The 19,818-nt window shown below is 28.4% G+C and overlaps 2 protein-coding genes across 2 annotated transcripts; one reads left to right on the forward strand and one right to left on the reverse strand.

Annotated features, from left to right (window-relative positions):
* The first annotated feature begins 12,189 nt into the window (after positions 1-12,189).
* Positions 12,190-16,033, forward strand: LOC101502231 (agamous-like MADS-box protein AGL15). The gene is made up of 8 exons (XM_004516170.4): positions 12,190-12,661; positions 13,514-13,589; positions 13,738-13,802; positions 13,912-14,011; positions 14,116-14,157; positions 14,594-14,635; positions 14,740-14,912; positions 15,444-16,033. The coding sequence occupies exons 1-8, from the start codon at positions 12,480-12,482 to the stop codon at positions 15,508-15,510; spliced, it is 747 nt and encodes a 248-aa protein (XP_004516227.1). The 5' UTR covers positions 12,190-12,479; the 3' UTR covers positions 15,511-16,033.
* Positions 16,034-16,331: 298 nt separating this feature from the next.
* Positions 16,332-17,712, reverse strand: LOC105851337 (UPF0496 protein 4-like). Its single transcript, XM_012712082.3, has one exon. It carries the CDS (start codon positions 17,498-17,500, stop codon positions 16,574-16,576), a length of 927 nt encoding a protein of 308 aa, XP_012567536.1. The 5' UTR covers positions 17,501-17,712; the 3' UTR covers positions 16,332-16,573.
* Positions 17,713-19,818: the final 2,106 nt, after the last annotated feature.

Here is a 19,818-nt window from a genome sequence, read left to right on the forward strand (position 1 = left end):
AAAATATATTACAATATTTTTTTACTAATGAAAATATATTTATTCATTCACATTGATAGAGTGCAGCACATACAACACAAATTTAAAATCACTAAAGATTAAAATGAATGTACCTGTGAACAAACTTGCAACATCCAAGTTAATATCATATAGTGGTAAAATGCCTACAAATATTTTGACATAATCAAAGTACCTGGAATACTCATGTCGGATCTATAGCATTGAAGATCAAACCATTGATTGAATCTGAAATGCCTCAAGTTGATTTGTCAATATGAACCACAAAATTAAACTAAACGGGGAATCAGAAAACGTTGCACCAAGACGACAAATAAAAAAACATCGCAAGTCGACAACAAACACATGAAAAGTTGCAAGAAAAAAGAAAAAATCAAATTTATGTTAGAACCATCTTTGTAATTTAGCCTAGTAATATTTATGAACATCAAAAACTTGATTTTACTAAGTTAGAAGTTTTAGAAGACTAGAAAATAGTCTAGTAAATGTTCTAATGGTTGGAAGAAATCGATTTGAATTAGTGGATTAAATCCTTCAGAGTTTAGACATAGCTACTGTGTTGGTGATAAACTAAGATAAATCGGTTTTGTGATGTCTCTTCCTTATCTGTTTATTTTTGTGTTAAATTTATTTTATTAAAATTGTGTTAAGTTTAACCAGAAATATTTTTAAGATATATATTTTTTTTAATTTTAAAAATACAATTCAAACCCTCATTTCTTGTGTTTTTCAACTTTAACAATGTTGTTGTAATTTGGGACAATATTATTGTTGATTTTGTGAATTTATGTATTATATATTACTCATTTTCTCCTTTATTATAAGATTAACTTTTGAGATCCTCGTCGCTTAATATAAATCTTTTTTCTTTTCAAGAGTAATATTTTTTCTGACATAAATCAATTTTTGAATATCATGGGTCCAAATTGAATTCTTAAACATTAGTATTGTGTTTTGCTGTTATGCTTAGTCTTATGAAGAAGGTATTTAATATCTCATAAACAACATTGTGTTATGTCTGTAACACCCTATTTTTTATACCCTAGTAGTTTTGACCTCACTCAAACTTTTGATATTCTATTAGTTGATGTCTTGATAGGCCTATTCATTTTGAACGTTTTTTGTATTGGGAAGTTTTTCTTTAAAGCCTTGGTAAGACTTTAAAATAAGGCAATTTGTTGTCGAAGAAATGTGTGAGATTGTGAAGTGTGGAGATTGTGACAAAATATTCATTATGGATATTCAGGATCATATTTGTTGATAAATTATTATGATGGAAGAACTCGACTCAAGATGATGATATTATAAATGGAAGGTTAAGACTTATAGAATCGAGATACCAAAGTATGATATGAGAGATCACGTATAGTTGCATTATGATTGTGAAAAGTTTATTGTTGTGTACATGGATGTATGAGATTGATTGTTCGCCAAAATCGCAATGGAAATTATTATTATTATTAATGCTAGCACGACATGATTATTATTTGGGCCAGTACTAACTACACTTGACTTATTACACTTAGACTTCCCATAAAGTCTAGTGTATGATCTTTGACCTCACTTAACATAGTGAAAAAATACAAAATATGATAGTTAAATTGAGTTTTAAAATAATTTATTTAAACTCAGTTTTATAAAATCATTTTTATAAACAATAAAAGTTCAAAAACTTTTAAAAGTTGCATACTTAAAATAAAAGAGAGTGGAGAAATGGAAGATTAACACAAAATATTTACATTGATTTATTATCTATATGAGAGTTAGTCTAATCTATTCAACATGAAGGATCTACTAAAAGTAACACAAACCAAAATCATCAGAGTGTACAATCATAATACTGACTTTATTTTAGTCTTCTCAAATTTGACTTTGTACAATTAAACCTTTAATGAACATATTACATGTAAGACCCATAATTTTAAAGTACACTTTATGTATTTTATATGTTTTGGATTTTGGCTCGGAGGCTTTTTAGCCAAAGTTAATAATATTATGGAGTTTATAGGATCAAAAAGTTATTTTGACACCGTTTAGAATTACTCGTCGATAAATAAATTTAAATTAAGTGCGGTAAATCCTTTACGGAGAATTTAATGCGTTACAGGTGAAATGGTAATTTTCTTTCTTCAAGACTAGTAACCCAAGGTTGGGTGAGTGTTAGAACAAGGATTTCGCAACTCCACTCTTCCTCTTTGATTCGAAAACGAAGAAAAACGGTATTTGAGATTCAAACACAAACCCCTCCGTTTCTTCTAGATCCAAGCTTCATTTCGCGAAGAGTTAGAAGGGAAAGTTGCTCACTACCACGCCACGGTGCTAGGGGACCAATTTGGAGGCGACGTTGCGAGCGAAGATTTTACCGAATTTACTCACGGTGCTGTAATCGTACGTTAGAGCTAACGTTAAGGTAAGGGCTCCTTCCAAACTTTTAGTTTGCATCTAGGGCCTTATCTGTGGTTGTGTGGAAACGAATTTTGTTAGGATTGGAGTATTATTTTGGGAAAAATGAATTTACCTCACGTATGTAAGATTTTGAGTAAATGAAACTTGTGTGTTTTGAGTAGTGGATTGTGTCGATTTGTGTTCGTTGTTTTTGACATGCTCTTAATTGATATTGATGAAATTTGATATGTGTATGGTTGAATCTTGTGAATAAATGAATTGATGTGTTTTGATGTGGGTTGAAAGTATGTTTGAGTTTGTTTTTGTGTGGAATTTGAAAACCATTAAGTTAAACGAGAATTAAGAATGGGGAATCTCTTAATGTCTTGTTTACTTAATGTGTGTCTGTTTGTGAAAAACCGTTTAAGTTAACTGGGCGTTAAGAATGGGGAATCTCTTAATGTCTTGGTTACTTAATGTTTGTTTTGAAAATCGTTTAAGTTAAATGAGAATTAAGAATGGGGAATCTCTTAATGTCTTGGTTACTTAATGTTTGTTTTGAAAATCGTTTAAGTTAAATGAGAATTAAGAATGGGGAATCTCTTAATGTCTTGGTTACTTAATGTTTGTTTTGAAAATCGTTTAAGTTAAATGAGAATTAAGAATGGGGAATCTCTTAATGTCTTGGTTACTTAATGTTTGTTTTGAAAATCGTTTAAGTTAAATGAGAATTAAGAATGGGGAATCTCTTAATGTCTTGGTTACTTAATGTTTGTTTTGAAAATCGTTTAAGTTAAATGAGAATTAAGAATGGGGAATCTCTTAATGTCTTGGTTACTTAATGTTTGTTTTGAAAATCGTTTAAGTTAAATGAGAATTAAGAATGGGGAATCTCTTAATGTCTTGGTTACTTAATGTTTGTTTTGAAAATCGTTTAAGTTAAATGAGAATTAAGAATGGGGAATCTCTTAATGTCTTGGTTACTTAATGTTTGTTTTGAAAATCGTTTAAGTTAAATGAGAATTAAGAATGGGGAATCTCTTAATGTCTTGGTTACTTAATGTTTGTTTTGAAAATCGTTTAAGTTAAATGAGAATTAAGAATGGGGAATCTCTTAATGTCTTGGTTACTTAATGTTTGTTTTGAAAATCGTTTAAGTTAAATGAGAATTAAGAATGGGGAATCTCTTAATGTCTTGGTTACTTAATGTTTGTTTTGAAAATCGTTTAAGTTAAATGAGAATTAAGAATGGGGAATCTCTTAATGTCTTGGTTACTTAATGTTTGTTTTGAAAATCGTTTAAGTTAAATGAGAATTAAGAATGGGGAATCTCTTAATGTCTTGGTTACTTAATGTTTGTTTTGAAAATCGTTTAAGTTAAATGAGAATTAAGAATGGGGAATCTCTTAATGTCTTGGTTACTTAATGTTTGTTTTGAAAATCGTTTAAGTTAAATGAGAATTAAGAATGGGGAATCTCTTAATGTCTTGGTTACTTAATGTTTGTTTTGAAAATCGTTTAAGTTAAATGAGAATTAAGAATGGGGAATCTCTTAATGTCTTGGTTACTTAATGTTTGTTTTGAAAATCGTTTAAGTTAAATGAGAATTAAGAATGGGGAATCTCTTAATGTCTTGGTTACTTAATGTTTGTTTTGAAAATCGTTTAAGTTAAATGAGAATTAAGAATGGGGAATCTCTTAATGTCTCGTTTACTTATGTATGTTTTGGTAAATCGTGCAGACTCGTGATAGGTGGCACCTTGGTAAACGGTACGGGCCCGTGATAGGCAGTACGTTTACGATTTACGTTTGGTAAGTTGTGCAGACCCGGGATAGGTGGCACCTCGGTAAACAGTACGGGCCCGTGATAGGTAGTACGTTTACGACTTACGTTCCTTAGGGAATTGTGTTTGTCCGTGAGAGACTGCACATGTGTTTGTCCGTGAGAGACTACACCCTGTTAAATTGTGAATTGTTGGTTCATTTGGTATGTGTAGTAATTGTGTTATAAGTGTTATGTTTTGGAATTTGGTGATAACATGTTTGCTTGCAATACTATTTTGAAACTAATGATGTTGTAGCGATTGCGTTATCAGTGCTAAGTGTTAGGATTTGAGATTATGTATGAATGTGATTGAGTTAGTTATGAATTTTTGGAAAAATGATGAGGGAAATCGATTTCCCAATCGATTGGATGAGTTGCAGGAAGTTCACTATTTTAACCTAATCGATTTGCCAATCGATTGTATAAATATATCTTTCAAAATCTTTTAAGAAATCGATTTGGAAATCGATTGGTAGAGAGGCAGGAACTCAGCAAAACTGCCAAAATCGATTTGGAAATCGATTTGGCAACACAGGGACTCATCAAAACTGACAAAATCGACTTAGAAATCGATTTGGTCATGCAGAAACTCAGCAGAACTGACCAAATCGATTTGGCAATCGATTGGCTCAGCAAAAGTCCTTATTTTGAGTTAGATAATCGATTGCTCAATTGATTTATCAATGCTTTGGTCAGTTATGTATTACTTGATGGTTTGAGAACTTCATTTTGAGTTCATTGTTAATTGGCAAGCATTATATGAACTTTTAGCATATGGAAAATCCTTTTAAGGTGCATGCTTAGTTGAAAGGTTATTTTGTGCATTTAAAACTTAAATGTTATGTGTTACCTGTTAATTTCGGTTGGTGACCCTTTACAATTATTGTGGAAATCTGGGCTTTGCCCTCAGATGAGAGTCAGGACGATCCTACAGGTTCGTACCCTACGGACGGGAATGGAGATGAGAACGCTTGACTACAGCTACGTTAGGAGGATCTCACGGGCCGCGTGGAGATCACTCAGGGTGTTTAGTGGTTTTGTATAATGATCAGACTAGGTTGACACAGAGGGAACGGATGTCTTTCCTTTGGGTTGCGTTTACTTTTAATCTGGAAGACTGTACTACTCTTGTTATGTAAATATTTTGAATTCATGGATTGAGAACTTTTTCCGCTGCTTGAAAATTATAATGACTTAATTACTTATCCAAAGGTGTTGCCTTGTTTATTTCTCTGTTTTATTTTAATTTCTTTTGAAAAAAAAAAATATACCCTCGCTTTGAAAAACGGGGTGTTACATTACACTACAATAAAATCAAAGTTTTGTGGCGGCCAAAAACCCTCACAAAGAGAGGAAATTGGCCACCAGCCACAAAATTGTGACGGAAAAATCCGCTACAAATTTTTTAGGGCTTAGGCCGCTACAAATGATAAACTATTTAAAAAAGTAAGCGTTTGTGAAGGCCAAGACTGTCAAAAAATTTGTCTTTTCGTTAGCTCTACTCCCTCCATACTTATTTAATGAAATATTACCCGAAGACAAAAGTCCCTCAAAAGTATTATTAATTGGTGTTGGAGACAACATGGTTTGAAATTGTTATTCATCTTCAAGTACACCACCACTAATCGACGGAGTCATAGCTGGTTGAGGTTGATTTAAATCTGGTTTGATCAAGTCAGTTGTTGGCATAGTTGGTTGGTATGCTGCTTAATCTGCTTGAGGTTGAGAAAACTGTTGTGAAAATGACGGAACATACTGATAATTATTAAAATATTATTATTTTTGAACATTGGTTGTTGTTTTTGCTGGAAGGCGAAGTTTGGAGAATCCTGTTGTTGCTGCTGGAAATTTGGAGACGGTTGCTGCTGAGTATAAATTTTACAATTTGGAGGCGGAGTTTGGAGGATCCTGTTAAATATAAATTTTATAATTTAAATATTTTACTAGTACTTTTTTTTAACAAATCTTACTAATATTAAAGTTTAAAAATAATATTATACTAAATTTTAAATATAATATATTAATCTACATTCTAAAATAAAATATTAAGTCTAAAAATATTTTATAACCATATAACAATAATAATTATATAAATTAATAATCTATAGTTAAAATGCATTACATACTAACTTGATGTCGGGTAGTGTTTGACTTGAAGCTTACAAACAAGTAACAATTCTTCACAGTAAACACAATAGCACCAATGTCAAAATAAAAATTAAATAATATTCATCAGATAAATAACTTCAAACCAAAAATAACATTAAAAAACAAAATATAAAACAAAAACTTACCGAAATTCAACAGAGAAGGTAGAGAGAAAAGTTGGAGAAAAAATATTTGTAGAGAGAAGGTGGAGAAAAAATTTAAAGATAAGGTAGATAAAAAATTTAAAGAGAATGTAGAAATGAAAAATGAAAGGAAGAGTGATATTGATAGAAGAACAATAGAACTCTATGGCGGTCAAAGCAACCACAACATTGGACTTTTGTGGCAGCCAAAGCGGCCGTAAGTGCCAACAGTAATGTGGGCCTTTGTGACGGTCTTTGTAGTCAGAAATGACTGCCTTTGTGGCGGCTAAAGCAGCCATAAATACCAACGGTACACCGGACCTTTGTGGCAGCCTTTGCAGTCACAAACGACTGCTTTTGTGGCGGCATTTGCAGTCACTAACGAATGACTTTGTGGCGGCTTTTGCCTTCATAAAAGTGTGATATTCTGGCGAGCTAAGCTCTCACAATGGTCTAACGTTGTGATTTGTGAGGGTATAGACCCCTACAAAATTATGTTGAAATTCAAAATCATTGTGGGGGCTTTTTCAACCCCAAATAATAACCACTTTGAATTTTAGTATTTGTGGTAGATTTTTCGGTCAGTAATTTATGAGGGTTTTTTTCATCCACAAAATATTTTATATGTGGTCACAAAATAAATGTTTTTTTTTGTAGTATTACTTCTAGCTAGGCTGAGGTATAAGTTTACAAAGTATTTGAAAAATACAAGTTTTTACGCACAATAGAGATGATAAAAATAAATAAGTACTACAATGAAATAACTTTCAATAGAAAGAATTTGGAAATTGAACATGTTCACTGAATCTCATATATTTTCTCTTATCTTGGGGTTTTGCACTTATGAAAATTTGTCCAAAGGCTACAAAGTGCATGTAAATAATTGTGCAAAAAGATATTTTTGGAGTTATACAATAGTTCCACTTTATTGGTAATAAAGGCTGCTATTTATAGCAAGGAAAAAGATTCCATTAGGGCAAAATTGTGACCTTTAACGAGGTGTTCAATCCTTAACGTCTTTTAGGTGATATGAACACAACTTGAATAGTCTTCATCTATTCATGTACGATTTGTGTTCTTATCTTACAAATCTTTGTACTTTTATTCCTTTAATTGATGACATGATCTGTCGTGTAGCTGTAATGACACAAAGTCAAACTAGAAGTACTAATAACCCGTTGATCCAAGGAAACTATTCACAAGACGCACATATGCAAAGACTAGCTAAGTTATCAATCACACAATCAACACAAAGATTGAGTTTCATAATATAAATGGTAGGAAGATAATGTTGATGATGGAGGCGGATATATAGCAGGAAGGATTAAATAATTTACCATAAAATAGTGAGTTTTATATAAAAAATAAAAAAAAAAATAAAACTACGGTAATGGGTTGACATAAAGGTCTATTATCGGAGAACTCTTTTAAAATTGACTTAATTGTATTTTTTTAGTTCTCTTATGTTATTACATATATAATTTTGTTTTTAATATTTTTAATTTCACAATTTCAATTTGTCTAATTATTTAATTTTTAAAATTGAACATACTATTACAATTCTTGATTTAAATAATTGATAACATAAAAATAGAGAAAAATAAATTAAATAATAGGCTTGATTGTAGTTTTAGTTCCTCTATTTATACCGATTCACGAAATTGGTCCTCCTATTTTAAAAGTCGACAATTTTGATCACTTTTTCTAAATTTTAACTAAAAAATGATGATGTGAGATGGTTTAAATAATTAACATATGATATGATGATGTAGAGTGATTAACACTCATGAAATTAAAATAAAACGCGGTGAAAACTTAACTTTCAACTTCAGAATTTTTTATATTTTTAATTTAATTAATGACATATGAATAATTAATGCATCTAGATAGTTCTATATCATAAAACAGTGTATCACGTCATTTAAGATATATTAAATCGTTATTGTTTTAGTTCTAAAATCTGATAGAGAGACAAAACTGTCGACTTTTAAAATGGAAGGACTAACTCTGTAAATCAGTATAAATATAAGAACTAAAATTGTAATTAAACCTAAATAATATTAATAATAAAGAATTATAAATTACATCAAAAATTACATAGATTTATATATATAATCAATCAAATAAATAATTAATTAGAATAATTAACTAATTAATCTAACTAAATAATCGATTAAAATATTAACATATTAAAATATCTAACACCTACCAATTTCGATAATGCGACAACTTTTAACGTGACATGGCAAATTGGCAATAGTCATTGTTTTTGTGGTGTCAGTGTCGCTATTTTTAATTTTATAAAACCTTAAAGACTTTCTTTTTCATTTATGTTGATAAAAAATTTATTTATTAAATATTTTAATAAAATTTTGGTTCGTCCTCAAGCATGTTCAACTTTCACTATTAACTTCTTTTTCCTTTTCTTTATCTAGTAAATTAATCTTATAAAATATTAATATAATTATCGTTACAAATATAAAGTGAAAGATATTTAATTTGAGAGTGATTTATCATATAAATAATATTAATTAAATAATAAAATTAAAAATATTAATTGATATTATATTAAAAATGAAAAATATTATTTAACAATATGTTTAAAATAACTCAGTCATTGTAAGATGTAGAGAATAACATTATTAAAATTAATCACAAGGATTAAATTTAAAGAATTATTATACTACTACTCTGATATCAAATGTAATCAAATAAATCAATATAAAAAAAAACATTTAATGTATTAATTTAAAATTTAAAGTAAATAAATCAATGATATTTATCACTTACTGCTTATATTAAAAAGTGAAGGGAGTATGTGTCTAATGAGCAATTAATCAATTTTGTCCACTTCCAATTAAATTCCAACTACTCAATTAGTCCCCATACATAGGATATTCTATATTTAATTTAAATACTTAAATGAATAAGCAATCTATCTTTCTTTATTTGTTTAAGTTGAAGTAATTAAACTTAAATTGTTCCCCCTTAAAGTTATGTAATGATGATATTCAGAAATGTATTTATTTATTGATAGTCGATGATACACTCTATGTAAGTCATGAAAATTCACAAGTGTTTCTTTTTTTGGGAAAAGAACAGTAGAATTCGTAGATAAGTCCACACAACATCGAAGTCATCGATTTTAAAGTTGAAAGAAAGCGATAGAACCATGCCACTCTATTTCAAAACACAGAAGGCAAAAGGACAATCACAGAAAGAAACTGTCTTTCCTTCCTTAATTTTATTTAGTTCACTTTTGGCATATCTCACCAAATTTGGAAACTAAAATTCGAAATTTTTTGACAAAGACCATCCACCCCATATCCTACAAACAAACTAAGACTAGTCCCTATTCAATGACTCCCTCTAAATATGGCACAGCCTTTAATTTAATTCCTTTATATTTTCAATTTTATACTCTCTCTTCTACTATAAATGTCACATTTCTAAAAAGCATTGATTAAAAATGAATGCTTTTTCATTTTTTATTATAATATTAATTAATAATTTTTCAATTATATCATTTAATTAATGTTATGTAGATCACTATTCTCAAGTTATTATGAACTATTTTGTATTTATAATAATAATGAAAATATCAATGTAATTTAATAAATATAATTTAGAAAAATTATAAGTTTCTTTCTTTTATTTATGATTTTTTAATATGTATAAAATAAATAAATATAATTTATTCGTTCTACAATTGAATTATTATTTGTAGAAAAACATTATCTTAAAATGAAAAGATTTTTTTCAATATATGATACAATATTAATTATTTTTTAATTATACCATTTAATTAATATTACATACATCAATTTCAATTCAATATTTTTTATTTTACGTTGATGGTAACATTGAATATTCCAGTATTTATTAAAAATATTTTAGTAAATATATCTTTTTCTATCTTATTTATATATTTTTTTAATTGTATTTTTTAGTTTTATAGACTTAATAGAAAATACTACATAAAACTCATACATACAACTATAAAATTCTAAATTTTAAAATAAAAATAATATTTAATTTAATAATATTAATATTTATTAATTAAATTATACCTTAATTTGTATGCAATAGTGGATTAAATCTTTTATTATTGACAGAAAATAACATTTATCGTGGAGAGAGATAGCATTTCATTTTTAAAATTATTTTGAAAGAGTGCGACGGACTATTCGATGAGGGGGAAAGTGGAAGCTGATTCCAATGGGCCCTACTATTTTCAACCTTAATACTAATAAAGGAAAAAATGAATATTAAGGAAAGTTGTTTCAACCTTATAGTCCCCAAAACAGCAAAGTATTCATTATGCTACTGTCCTTCCCCAAATTAGGTATTTGGCTAGTGCCTATTACTAGAAGTAGGTTCCATTTGCAGCAGTAAACTCATAAAATCAGAATAAGAGAAACATTATAAAAAGTAAACAAACAACACAATCGAATAAAAAAGTAATAAAAGAATTCATTAATTTTTTTATTTGACTTACAAGCTATGTCATATGATCTACATCAAAATAGCTACTTCATCTAATATTATATTTGGTGTAAGATGTTGTTGATACATGAATTAAAAATGTAATTAATATTACATGTTTGATTAAAATATTGTTTATTTTTGCAAAATTATATTTTATACTCTCATTTTATAATACTAATATTATAAAATATCGAATAAAAAATAATTTTTTATTTAAATGACTTTTATAATACTAGTCTAGTGTGATTAATAAAAATTAATGTGATTTAAATTTAAATTAGATATATTAATTTTGTTTAACTTATATTTAATATAAAATAGATTATTATAGAATAAAGAGTAAAAAATTAAAACATTGACATAAATAATTTGAATCTGCAACATCAATATCAGTAATATGTAATGATGGTAATATAATTTTGTTTTATGATAGAAGAAATGGTCCATTTTCTACATAAATGGCCTTTTTTTTTTAGTAATGATGAGTTTATATATAATAATATCACAATATATCATTATAATTTTGATAAAAATTGTACTTTCAAACTTCAACAAAAATATAGTGTGCGATAATTTTTCTGAAACTAACTATTTCAACAAAATGCATTTAATAGTTTCAAAGGTGCACATTTTTAGGGTTCTAACACAAGCCATCTAAAGTGTGGCATTTCATCCAACCATTCTTGGGTCCACATGCATCCATTTCCAAATAAGACAAAACAACAAACTTCAAAAAGGAAAAGAAAAAGAATGGACCCACACGAGAGGCCAAATAACATTTAAATTAATTTTGAATAAAATAAAATTTTTTAGATTTATTTTGTAAAATTAATTAATTTTATTAAAAATAACTGAAATTAATGTAAAATAATTTATATTTATATATATTTACATAACAAATGAACTGAATTATAAATTTTAATATAAAAATGGTGTTTAAAAATTAAAAGTTAAAAATTCTAATTTTAATGATAATTAATTATAAAAATAAAATTTAATATAATCAATAATTATATCAAAATCAATTTTATACTTTTATAATAAATTTTTTAATCTTATTTAAAATAAATTTTACAAATTCAAAAATGAAACCAAATTTTAAAAAAATTAATTGATTAATTATTTTAAAAAAGAGAGTCATGCAACAACTCTAAAAAAGCTACAAAGCCATGCAAAGTTGCCGTTTTCAGCATTCGCCATTTGGGGTAAAAAACGCTCCTTCTCTCTCTCTCACCCCTTTATCTTCTCCGCTATATTTTGCAACCCTTTTTCCTAACTAATACAGAGGAAAAAAAACCCTCATAGGCCAAAAGGGTTGGTGTTTTTTTAACTACTTATAAGATAAAAAAAAAAGTTATAAAGGAACCACCTTTATGCATATAAATTAATTAAATCTCAAAATTCTCAACTGGGTCTTTTAGTTTCTTCCGTTTTTCACCAATTTTCATTTCTGGGTTTTTGAGAAAAAGAAAATGGGTAGGGGAAAAATTGAGATAAAAAGGATTGAAAATGCTAATAGTAGACAAGTTACATTTTCAAAGAGAAGAACTGGGCTGTTAAAGAAGGCTCAGGAACTAGCCATTCTTTGTGATGCTGAGGTTGCTGTTATTATTTTCTCTAATACAGGCAAACTTTTCGAGTTTTCGAGTTCTGGGTATGTTTCTCATTTTTCTTGTATTATTGCATGTTAGTTTTTACTTTCTTTGTTAGTTTAGTATCATATGGTTTACACAATTTTATCAAATTTGTGTTTTTATTGATGTTTGTTTTTTTGGTCGTTGTTGATTTTTGCATGTATAAAGCATGAAGCTTTTTGTTGTACAATGTAATTCTGATTTTCTTTATTCTGTAGGGTAATTCAGAAAAGTTTTATTTTTTTTCACTTTTTTTGTCACTATGTGTTTTGTATGAAAGTTAATTTTTCTACCTTTTCATGTTGAGTTACTAAGATGAGAATTTTGCCTGTGATAATTTGTTATTATTATATTAACTGAATTTTCTTAGACTTTACTCACTGTAGAATCCTCATAAGATTTTTAAATTCTATTACTTTCCATATTTTGGTCACGATAGATTTAGTTCTTCTAAAGTGATCCATTGACTTTAAAGGGTAAAGCAAACTCTTGACGAGAAAATCAATTATTGATGTCAAGGGAAAAGTAAACCATTGGTGCGAAATGCATAACAAATTAGAAATGTATTGACATATCAAGTATTAATTTTCTTATTAATGATTGAGATTATTTACTTTACTTTTTAAAGTGAGAAAGAATTTCTCACTTTAAAGAAGTTAATTCCGTCCATAACAGTCTTTTGCATGAATCTGCAAAGCTATTTATTTTTGTGAATTATGAAATCCATGGTTTGTTGATACATCGAATGACCTTATTCAATGATTAAGACAAACTTCTACATTTATTTTTCGAATCGCCTTCTTTAATTTGTGTATTGAAAGCTTTGTTATGCTAATTTCCTAGTAACCACACCAATTTTTTAATACTTTCAGTATGAAGCGAACACTTTCAAGATACAACAAATGTGCGGATTCTTCAGAGACTGCAGTAGTGGAATATAAAACAGAGGTAATCAATAATATTTACCAATCATTGGTTTAACAATGCTGTTCTGTGCTAATTACAAATTGCTTGCCTTGCCTGCATTTGATACTTGTGAATTTTTCGTTGATTCATTGTTGGATTGTTTATGTCTATTGACAATTGTTTTCTTCAGAAGGAAGATTCTAAGATGGTGGAGATTCTTAAAGATGAAGTTGCAAAGCTAGAAACAAACCAATTGTATGTGTTTTTTGTTTACAATCTTTTACATTTCAACTTATGTCATTTTCATTTGCATTACCACGCAGCAAGGATTAAGTTTTATGATCTATTTTGTTTGTGATTATAGACGGCTATTGGGAAAAGATCTAACAGGATTAGGCTTAAAGGAACTGCATCATCTAGAGCAACAAATTAACGAGGGGTTATCGTCAGTGAAGGAGAGGAAGGTCCTTATCTTAACACTTTTCCTATTTTCTGCGCTTTTATTCGTCTTTCTTCTCTGACTGCACCAAAAATAAGACCTTTTAAGCCTTTGCATCTGTTCTTACAGGAGGAATTACTTATGGAGCAACTGGAGCAGTCAAGAATACAGGTATATTGGAATCAGTAGTTAACAATAACTTTTTTTATGAAATTTTTATACCCTCTTTGCGAAACAAGGGTAACTTGCAATGAAGTCAAACATTTGAGGTTGAGTGAATATTGGCTTAGTTAAAGGTGTAACTCTTATAATTATTAAAAAGGTGCAACTTTTAGTTTGCATTTAAATCATTTTATCATGAAAAACTGTGACCGTAAGCCTACTTAGTAGCTGATATTATTTTGTTCATGAGAAGTCAAGTTCGTTACAATGGCTGTATGTTAACTTCTGAAAGAGAATCCAGTCCATGTATTTTTCTTCACTTAGTATATTCTTGTCATTCCGCTATTTTCTATGATTTGCTATTGATAACACTATAATTCACAAGGCAAATTCAAGGGATGGAAACTTGAAAGTTTCTGATAATTGTTTGATTTATTCTTTGCAGGAGCAGAAGGCTTTGCTGGAGAATGAAACTTTGAGGAGACAGGCAAATGATATTCTTAATATTGATTTTAATCTTCTTACATTTCTATCTTTTAATAATGTATCTTCAATGTTATAAATTTGTGCATATTCCAATCAATATTACAGGTCGAGGAGCTTCGGTGCTTGTTTCCGATGACAGAACATGTAATTCCAACTTATCTTCAGTATCACCATATAGAAAGAAAGAATTCCTTTGTAGAAAATGGTGTTAAATGTCCCAGCTTAGCCCGAAACTGCGCTAACGACAAAGCAGATTCAGACACCACATTGCACTTGGGGTATTATTATTATGCTTTTTTATTCTCAAACAACTAAGCTTGAATGTTGTTAAATAGCGGCACTAGAATATAGCAGAATTTGAACAAATTGCTATTGTTCTGCAATATTCTATTTAGTTCCAAATGTTGTCAAATGGTGCCGCAATTTTCAACACTGGCTTCATAAGAATCATGCGCTCCCATATCATTTTGCTGCATGCAAAATGATATTGTTAATTGTCATATGAAGGTCTTAAAAAGCTATTGACATGATCATAATCGCAATTCTATTATAGTTATGGTGGTGGAAACCTCAAAAACTTGCCATGTTTTGGCTGTAATTGCGATTAGGAACCATAATTTAAAATGATTACTTGCAACTGTTAAAGTTTCCTTCTTTATTTGAACCTCTTTTTCTCAAAAAATTTTATTGTGTGATTAATTTGTTAGCCACATGTGAAAACTTTGAACAAAGTAATCATACATTCCAACAGTTTCTGTCAGGTTTCTGTGTTAGAGTCAGTGTTTTATATTATGCAGCTTGTTTTGCAGGTTGCCAAGCGATGTTCATCACAAGAGGAATGCACCCGAGAAGAAAACATTTTCCGACGACTCGTAGAATGAGATGACTTTACTCCGGTCCAGTTCCAGCTTCTGTGTTTCAACACGGAAAAACGGAACTCGAGACTAATTTATTGCAGGTGTAGTTGTGCACAGTGTCGTTTAGATCAAAAGAGGAAATGTAGGATCTTAGGTGACACCCAAATTTATAAATGTAGAATTTGGCTCTTTGATATTTTCAAGTTGCTGATGATTAATGGTTATACTAAATTTTGGGAGAATGGGCTGTCAAAATCTTAAATTATGAGCCTTGTTTTAGTTGTCATGAAAATATGCTTAGGCTTATTGCATATTCATCTTGCTTTATGTTTTAATTTAAACTTTATTAATCAGTAATGCTAGAAACCTGGTTGCATTTGCCTATGCTAAGGTGATGAAGAGAAAATTTAGATATTGATATTGAAGGTTGAGTGATGGAATTAAATCCTGTCTATGTTTGGCTTTAGAAAATATGTTCTGTTTTTATGACAGAACCCTTAAAATTGAGATAATAAAACTGTATATTACTGAATGGTAAAAATGAGTAAAGAGCTTTATAGTGGTGGAAACAGTAAAAGAAAAAGTAAACCAGAATTTAAGAACTCTTAATCCAGAACAAAAGCAAATAAAAAGATTTTTAGCAATTGTTCAATTGCTATTACTAAATGTTCCTTGTTTGTTGATTTCTAGCCATAATTCAAGCAAAACCATATAATTAATAATTGTTCAGAGGTTAGTTACTCAACTTGGTGTATATTTGAAGATAAATAAGGAATTAGAGGGAACTCATTCTTGCAAGTATATCTAAATTAAGTTAAATCCAAAAGCAAGAGAAACTAATAACAAAATATATAACAAGTTTCTTCCCTTTATCTCCTCTCCAAGGTTGTCAAGTCAAAATACACATGTATAAAATTCTTCACTATTCTTTATACATATTCTACAACTATACTGTATTGAGCAAACAAATCACTTGTAGTAGTTGATATTTACATGAGTTTACAATAATCATACAATTCAAAAACATTAAAATAAAATTACCAACCTATTAATCATCACAAGGAAAATTAAGTTACAAATTTTTATCTTTGTACCCTTAATTGATCAATCAACTCAGTTCTCAAAATCATTACCTTAGAAAAAAGACCATCCACCTCTTCTTTCACAACATCACATAGTTTCACAAACTTGTTCAACTTTCTCTCCAATTCCTTAGCAGCATCATGTTTCGTTTCATCAGAAGCAACAACAAGGTAATCAACATCATCATTAACATCTTTAACCTCCTTCAACATTATAGTTTTATTCATTAACCCTTCAGTGATTATAGAATCAAGTTTGAGAACTAAAGAACCATCAAATCCACAAGCTTTTTTCTTAATCTCCATGTATGGCTTAACATCACTACACAAACTAGACAAAAAAACTCCACATACCCAATAACCAAAACTCTTCAATTCTTTCAAAGCTTCATTAAAAATCCATTCTTTACCATTAAAAACCCTTGCTTTATCACTTTTTCTACACAACTCTTCACCAAATTTTGGGTTGAAACAACTTGGCTTAATTGCTTTGAGATTCCTAGTAGCCAAAGATGATGAATTTTCCAATACTTTCAAAGCATGAATCAATGAAAGCCTAGCTTGTTCAAGATGAGAAAGAGAAGAAGAAATTGAATTGAACAGCTCTAGCAAACACAAGGTGAAGCTGAGATATTCTTCAATAGAATCAGTCTCCCATTTACTCATTGGATAATCTATCTCAAAACTAAGCTTTGCAAAAGCCTTGTTGATCAAGGGTATGATTCCAAGACATTTTTTAATCCAAATCAAGGATAGGATCTTCGATCCGGGTTTCAAATCTGACGCTAATTCGTCGATCAATTTTGAAACTTCGGATCGAAAAGCCTTCAGGGGTTCCTCACCTTCATGGTGATCATAGTGATGGTGGTGGTGATTCTCCAGCTTGTTGTAGAATCTTGTAAATTTCTGTGCTAAGAGTATTACCATGGATGATAAAAACACATAGAGAAGCTCTTTAACTTTGTGGCGTGTGTATGTTTGAAAGTTTAGTTGTATATATACATATATTTAGATGATAACTTCAAAGTTTATGATTTGATCTTAATAAGAAAATAAAAGAGTGGGAATTTAATATTAAATTATTTTCAATCCATAAAATTATTTTCAATCCATAAAACTTTTTTATAAGATTAGCGTCTCTCTCACTTATTAACACATCTATAAACTACAATTGATATTTAGCAAAATGTGAGACTCTTAATACATCATTCACCCTTAAGACAAAACATTTGTTGTGTGATAATTCAATAGCAAATAGTCAAACAAATTTTAAATACACACTAATATCATCTTAAAATTTAGATTGAACATAAAATGTCTATCGATTATAAACATACAAAAAAAAAAAAGATTATACAATGTCAGTGTAGACTAATTTTATATTGACAGTTAATAAAAATGATTGATTTTGTCATCTCAACACTCACTCGTAAGTGTCATCATAAAATAACTATCAAAATCTACTAGTAGTTGTAATCCGCTTAGAAATTACCCATTGGAAACTCATTTTGGGGGCGGTCAAATGTGATAAAAAATCATATGATACTTGTTTCATTATAAAGTTTTCATTCGTATATTATCAAGTTGTTATTGTGTAGTATTTGACTACAAGGATATGTTAGCATATTGGATTGCTCTTTCTCTTAATAGTGATAACCAATGTTTGCGTAAGTGTCAATCCAACTCATATTGTGTTGGTTTTGCGTGTAAAGTGATTAAATTAATAAAAGTTTGCAAAAAGTTAATACATGAAAGAAACTTTAACTAGTATCATAATTTTTGCAATTGGGTCAACTTGGACAAGTCTTCGAGGACAAGCTTCAATGGAAGTGTGTACCACAAAAAACAAAAACAAAAAAAGACTTTTAGATTTTAATTATAATCACAATTTCTGCCATTTAATTATAAACAGACGGTTTAGATTTTAAAATTTATATTCCAAATTTAAAAAATAAAAATTAATCAAAAATATGTACCGTTTAATCATTTAATCATGAACAGAGGAACGAGATGTGTGACGCATATAATGGCACTTAATCCAAATTTGTGTAATTGTTATGCCACTCAACATCAAATATAAGTGGGTATTTTGGTAAGATAATGGATCATTTGCTGTCGCATTTTCAACCATTAAAAAAAATAAGATGATTCATATTGTAAGTTGTATTTTAAAGTAGATTCGATTTTGAGTTGTATTTTAATCTGTTAACTGAGTGTTTCTAATGACAACAGAGAATTATAATTAAGAGTTTTTTTTTTCTCCCATTCATCATTGAATGTGTAACATTATTCTTTACTAATTTTTCTTTTGATAATTCACCTGTATAATTTAATTGGATGTTTTCGTAAAAAAATTGCTTATAGCATGATTTATTTGAAAATGACAATTAAAAATAGAAAAAGAAGATTACTACCATAGAGTGATTCAATGTTTGCTGCAAGATAAAACTAAATAAAACTAAGCAAAAGTAAATAGACGTTATATATTTAAAATATTATCAAATTTTAATAAAACTATTTAAATATAATAATTTTTGTATATAATTAAATAAAATATTTATAAATATATTTTTATTATTTATAAAATTATTATATTAACTTAGATATTAGTATATAAAAAATCAATTTTTAAAAAACGTTCTCCAAGTAATGTATTGTTTTTACAAGATAATATAATTATCAAATGTTTCTTTGACTCAGTAATGATCAAATGTTGAATATTCTAAAGTACGAGATTTTTTTTTCTTTCTTTTTAATAAACAAGTACGAGTTTTTTTAATATTCTTTTGTTTTATTTTGTTGATAAGGAATGTTCATATTTAAAAATTGCAGAATAGTCTTATTTTTATTTTGACTAAAAAATATTATTTATTTAAATTGATAGAATATATAAAATAACACAATTTAAAATTGTTAGAAATCGATAGCTATGAATATGCAAATACATTCAAAATATCAAGGTCAATAACATAAAATAATAATAATTACAATATAACAAAATTAGAGTATATATTAAAATTATTAATTAATTCTAAAATGAACTAGAGATGATCTCTTAATCTGAAACAAACAAAATTCACATCAAAACATAAAAAATAAAAAAAGAATATTGAAGAATAGTATACAATTTGGTATTTCAATTAATATATAAATAAATTCTTATTTAATAAAAATTATTCAATATTATTTAAAAAATATAATAACTAAACATCATAAAATAAAAATGTCAGCAAAGTAAAATTTTA

Source organism: Cicer arietinum, chromosome 6, assembly GCF_000331145.2.
Source record: "Cicer arietinum cultivar CDC Frontier isolate Library 1 chromosome 6, Cicar.CDCFrontier_v2.0, whole genome shotgun sequence".
NCBI classification, from domain to species: domain Eukaryota; kingdom Viridiplantae; phylum Streptophyta; class Magnoliopsida; order Fabales; family Fabaceae; genus Cicer; species Cicer arietinum.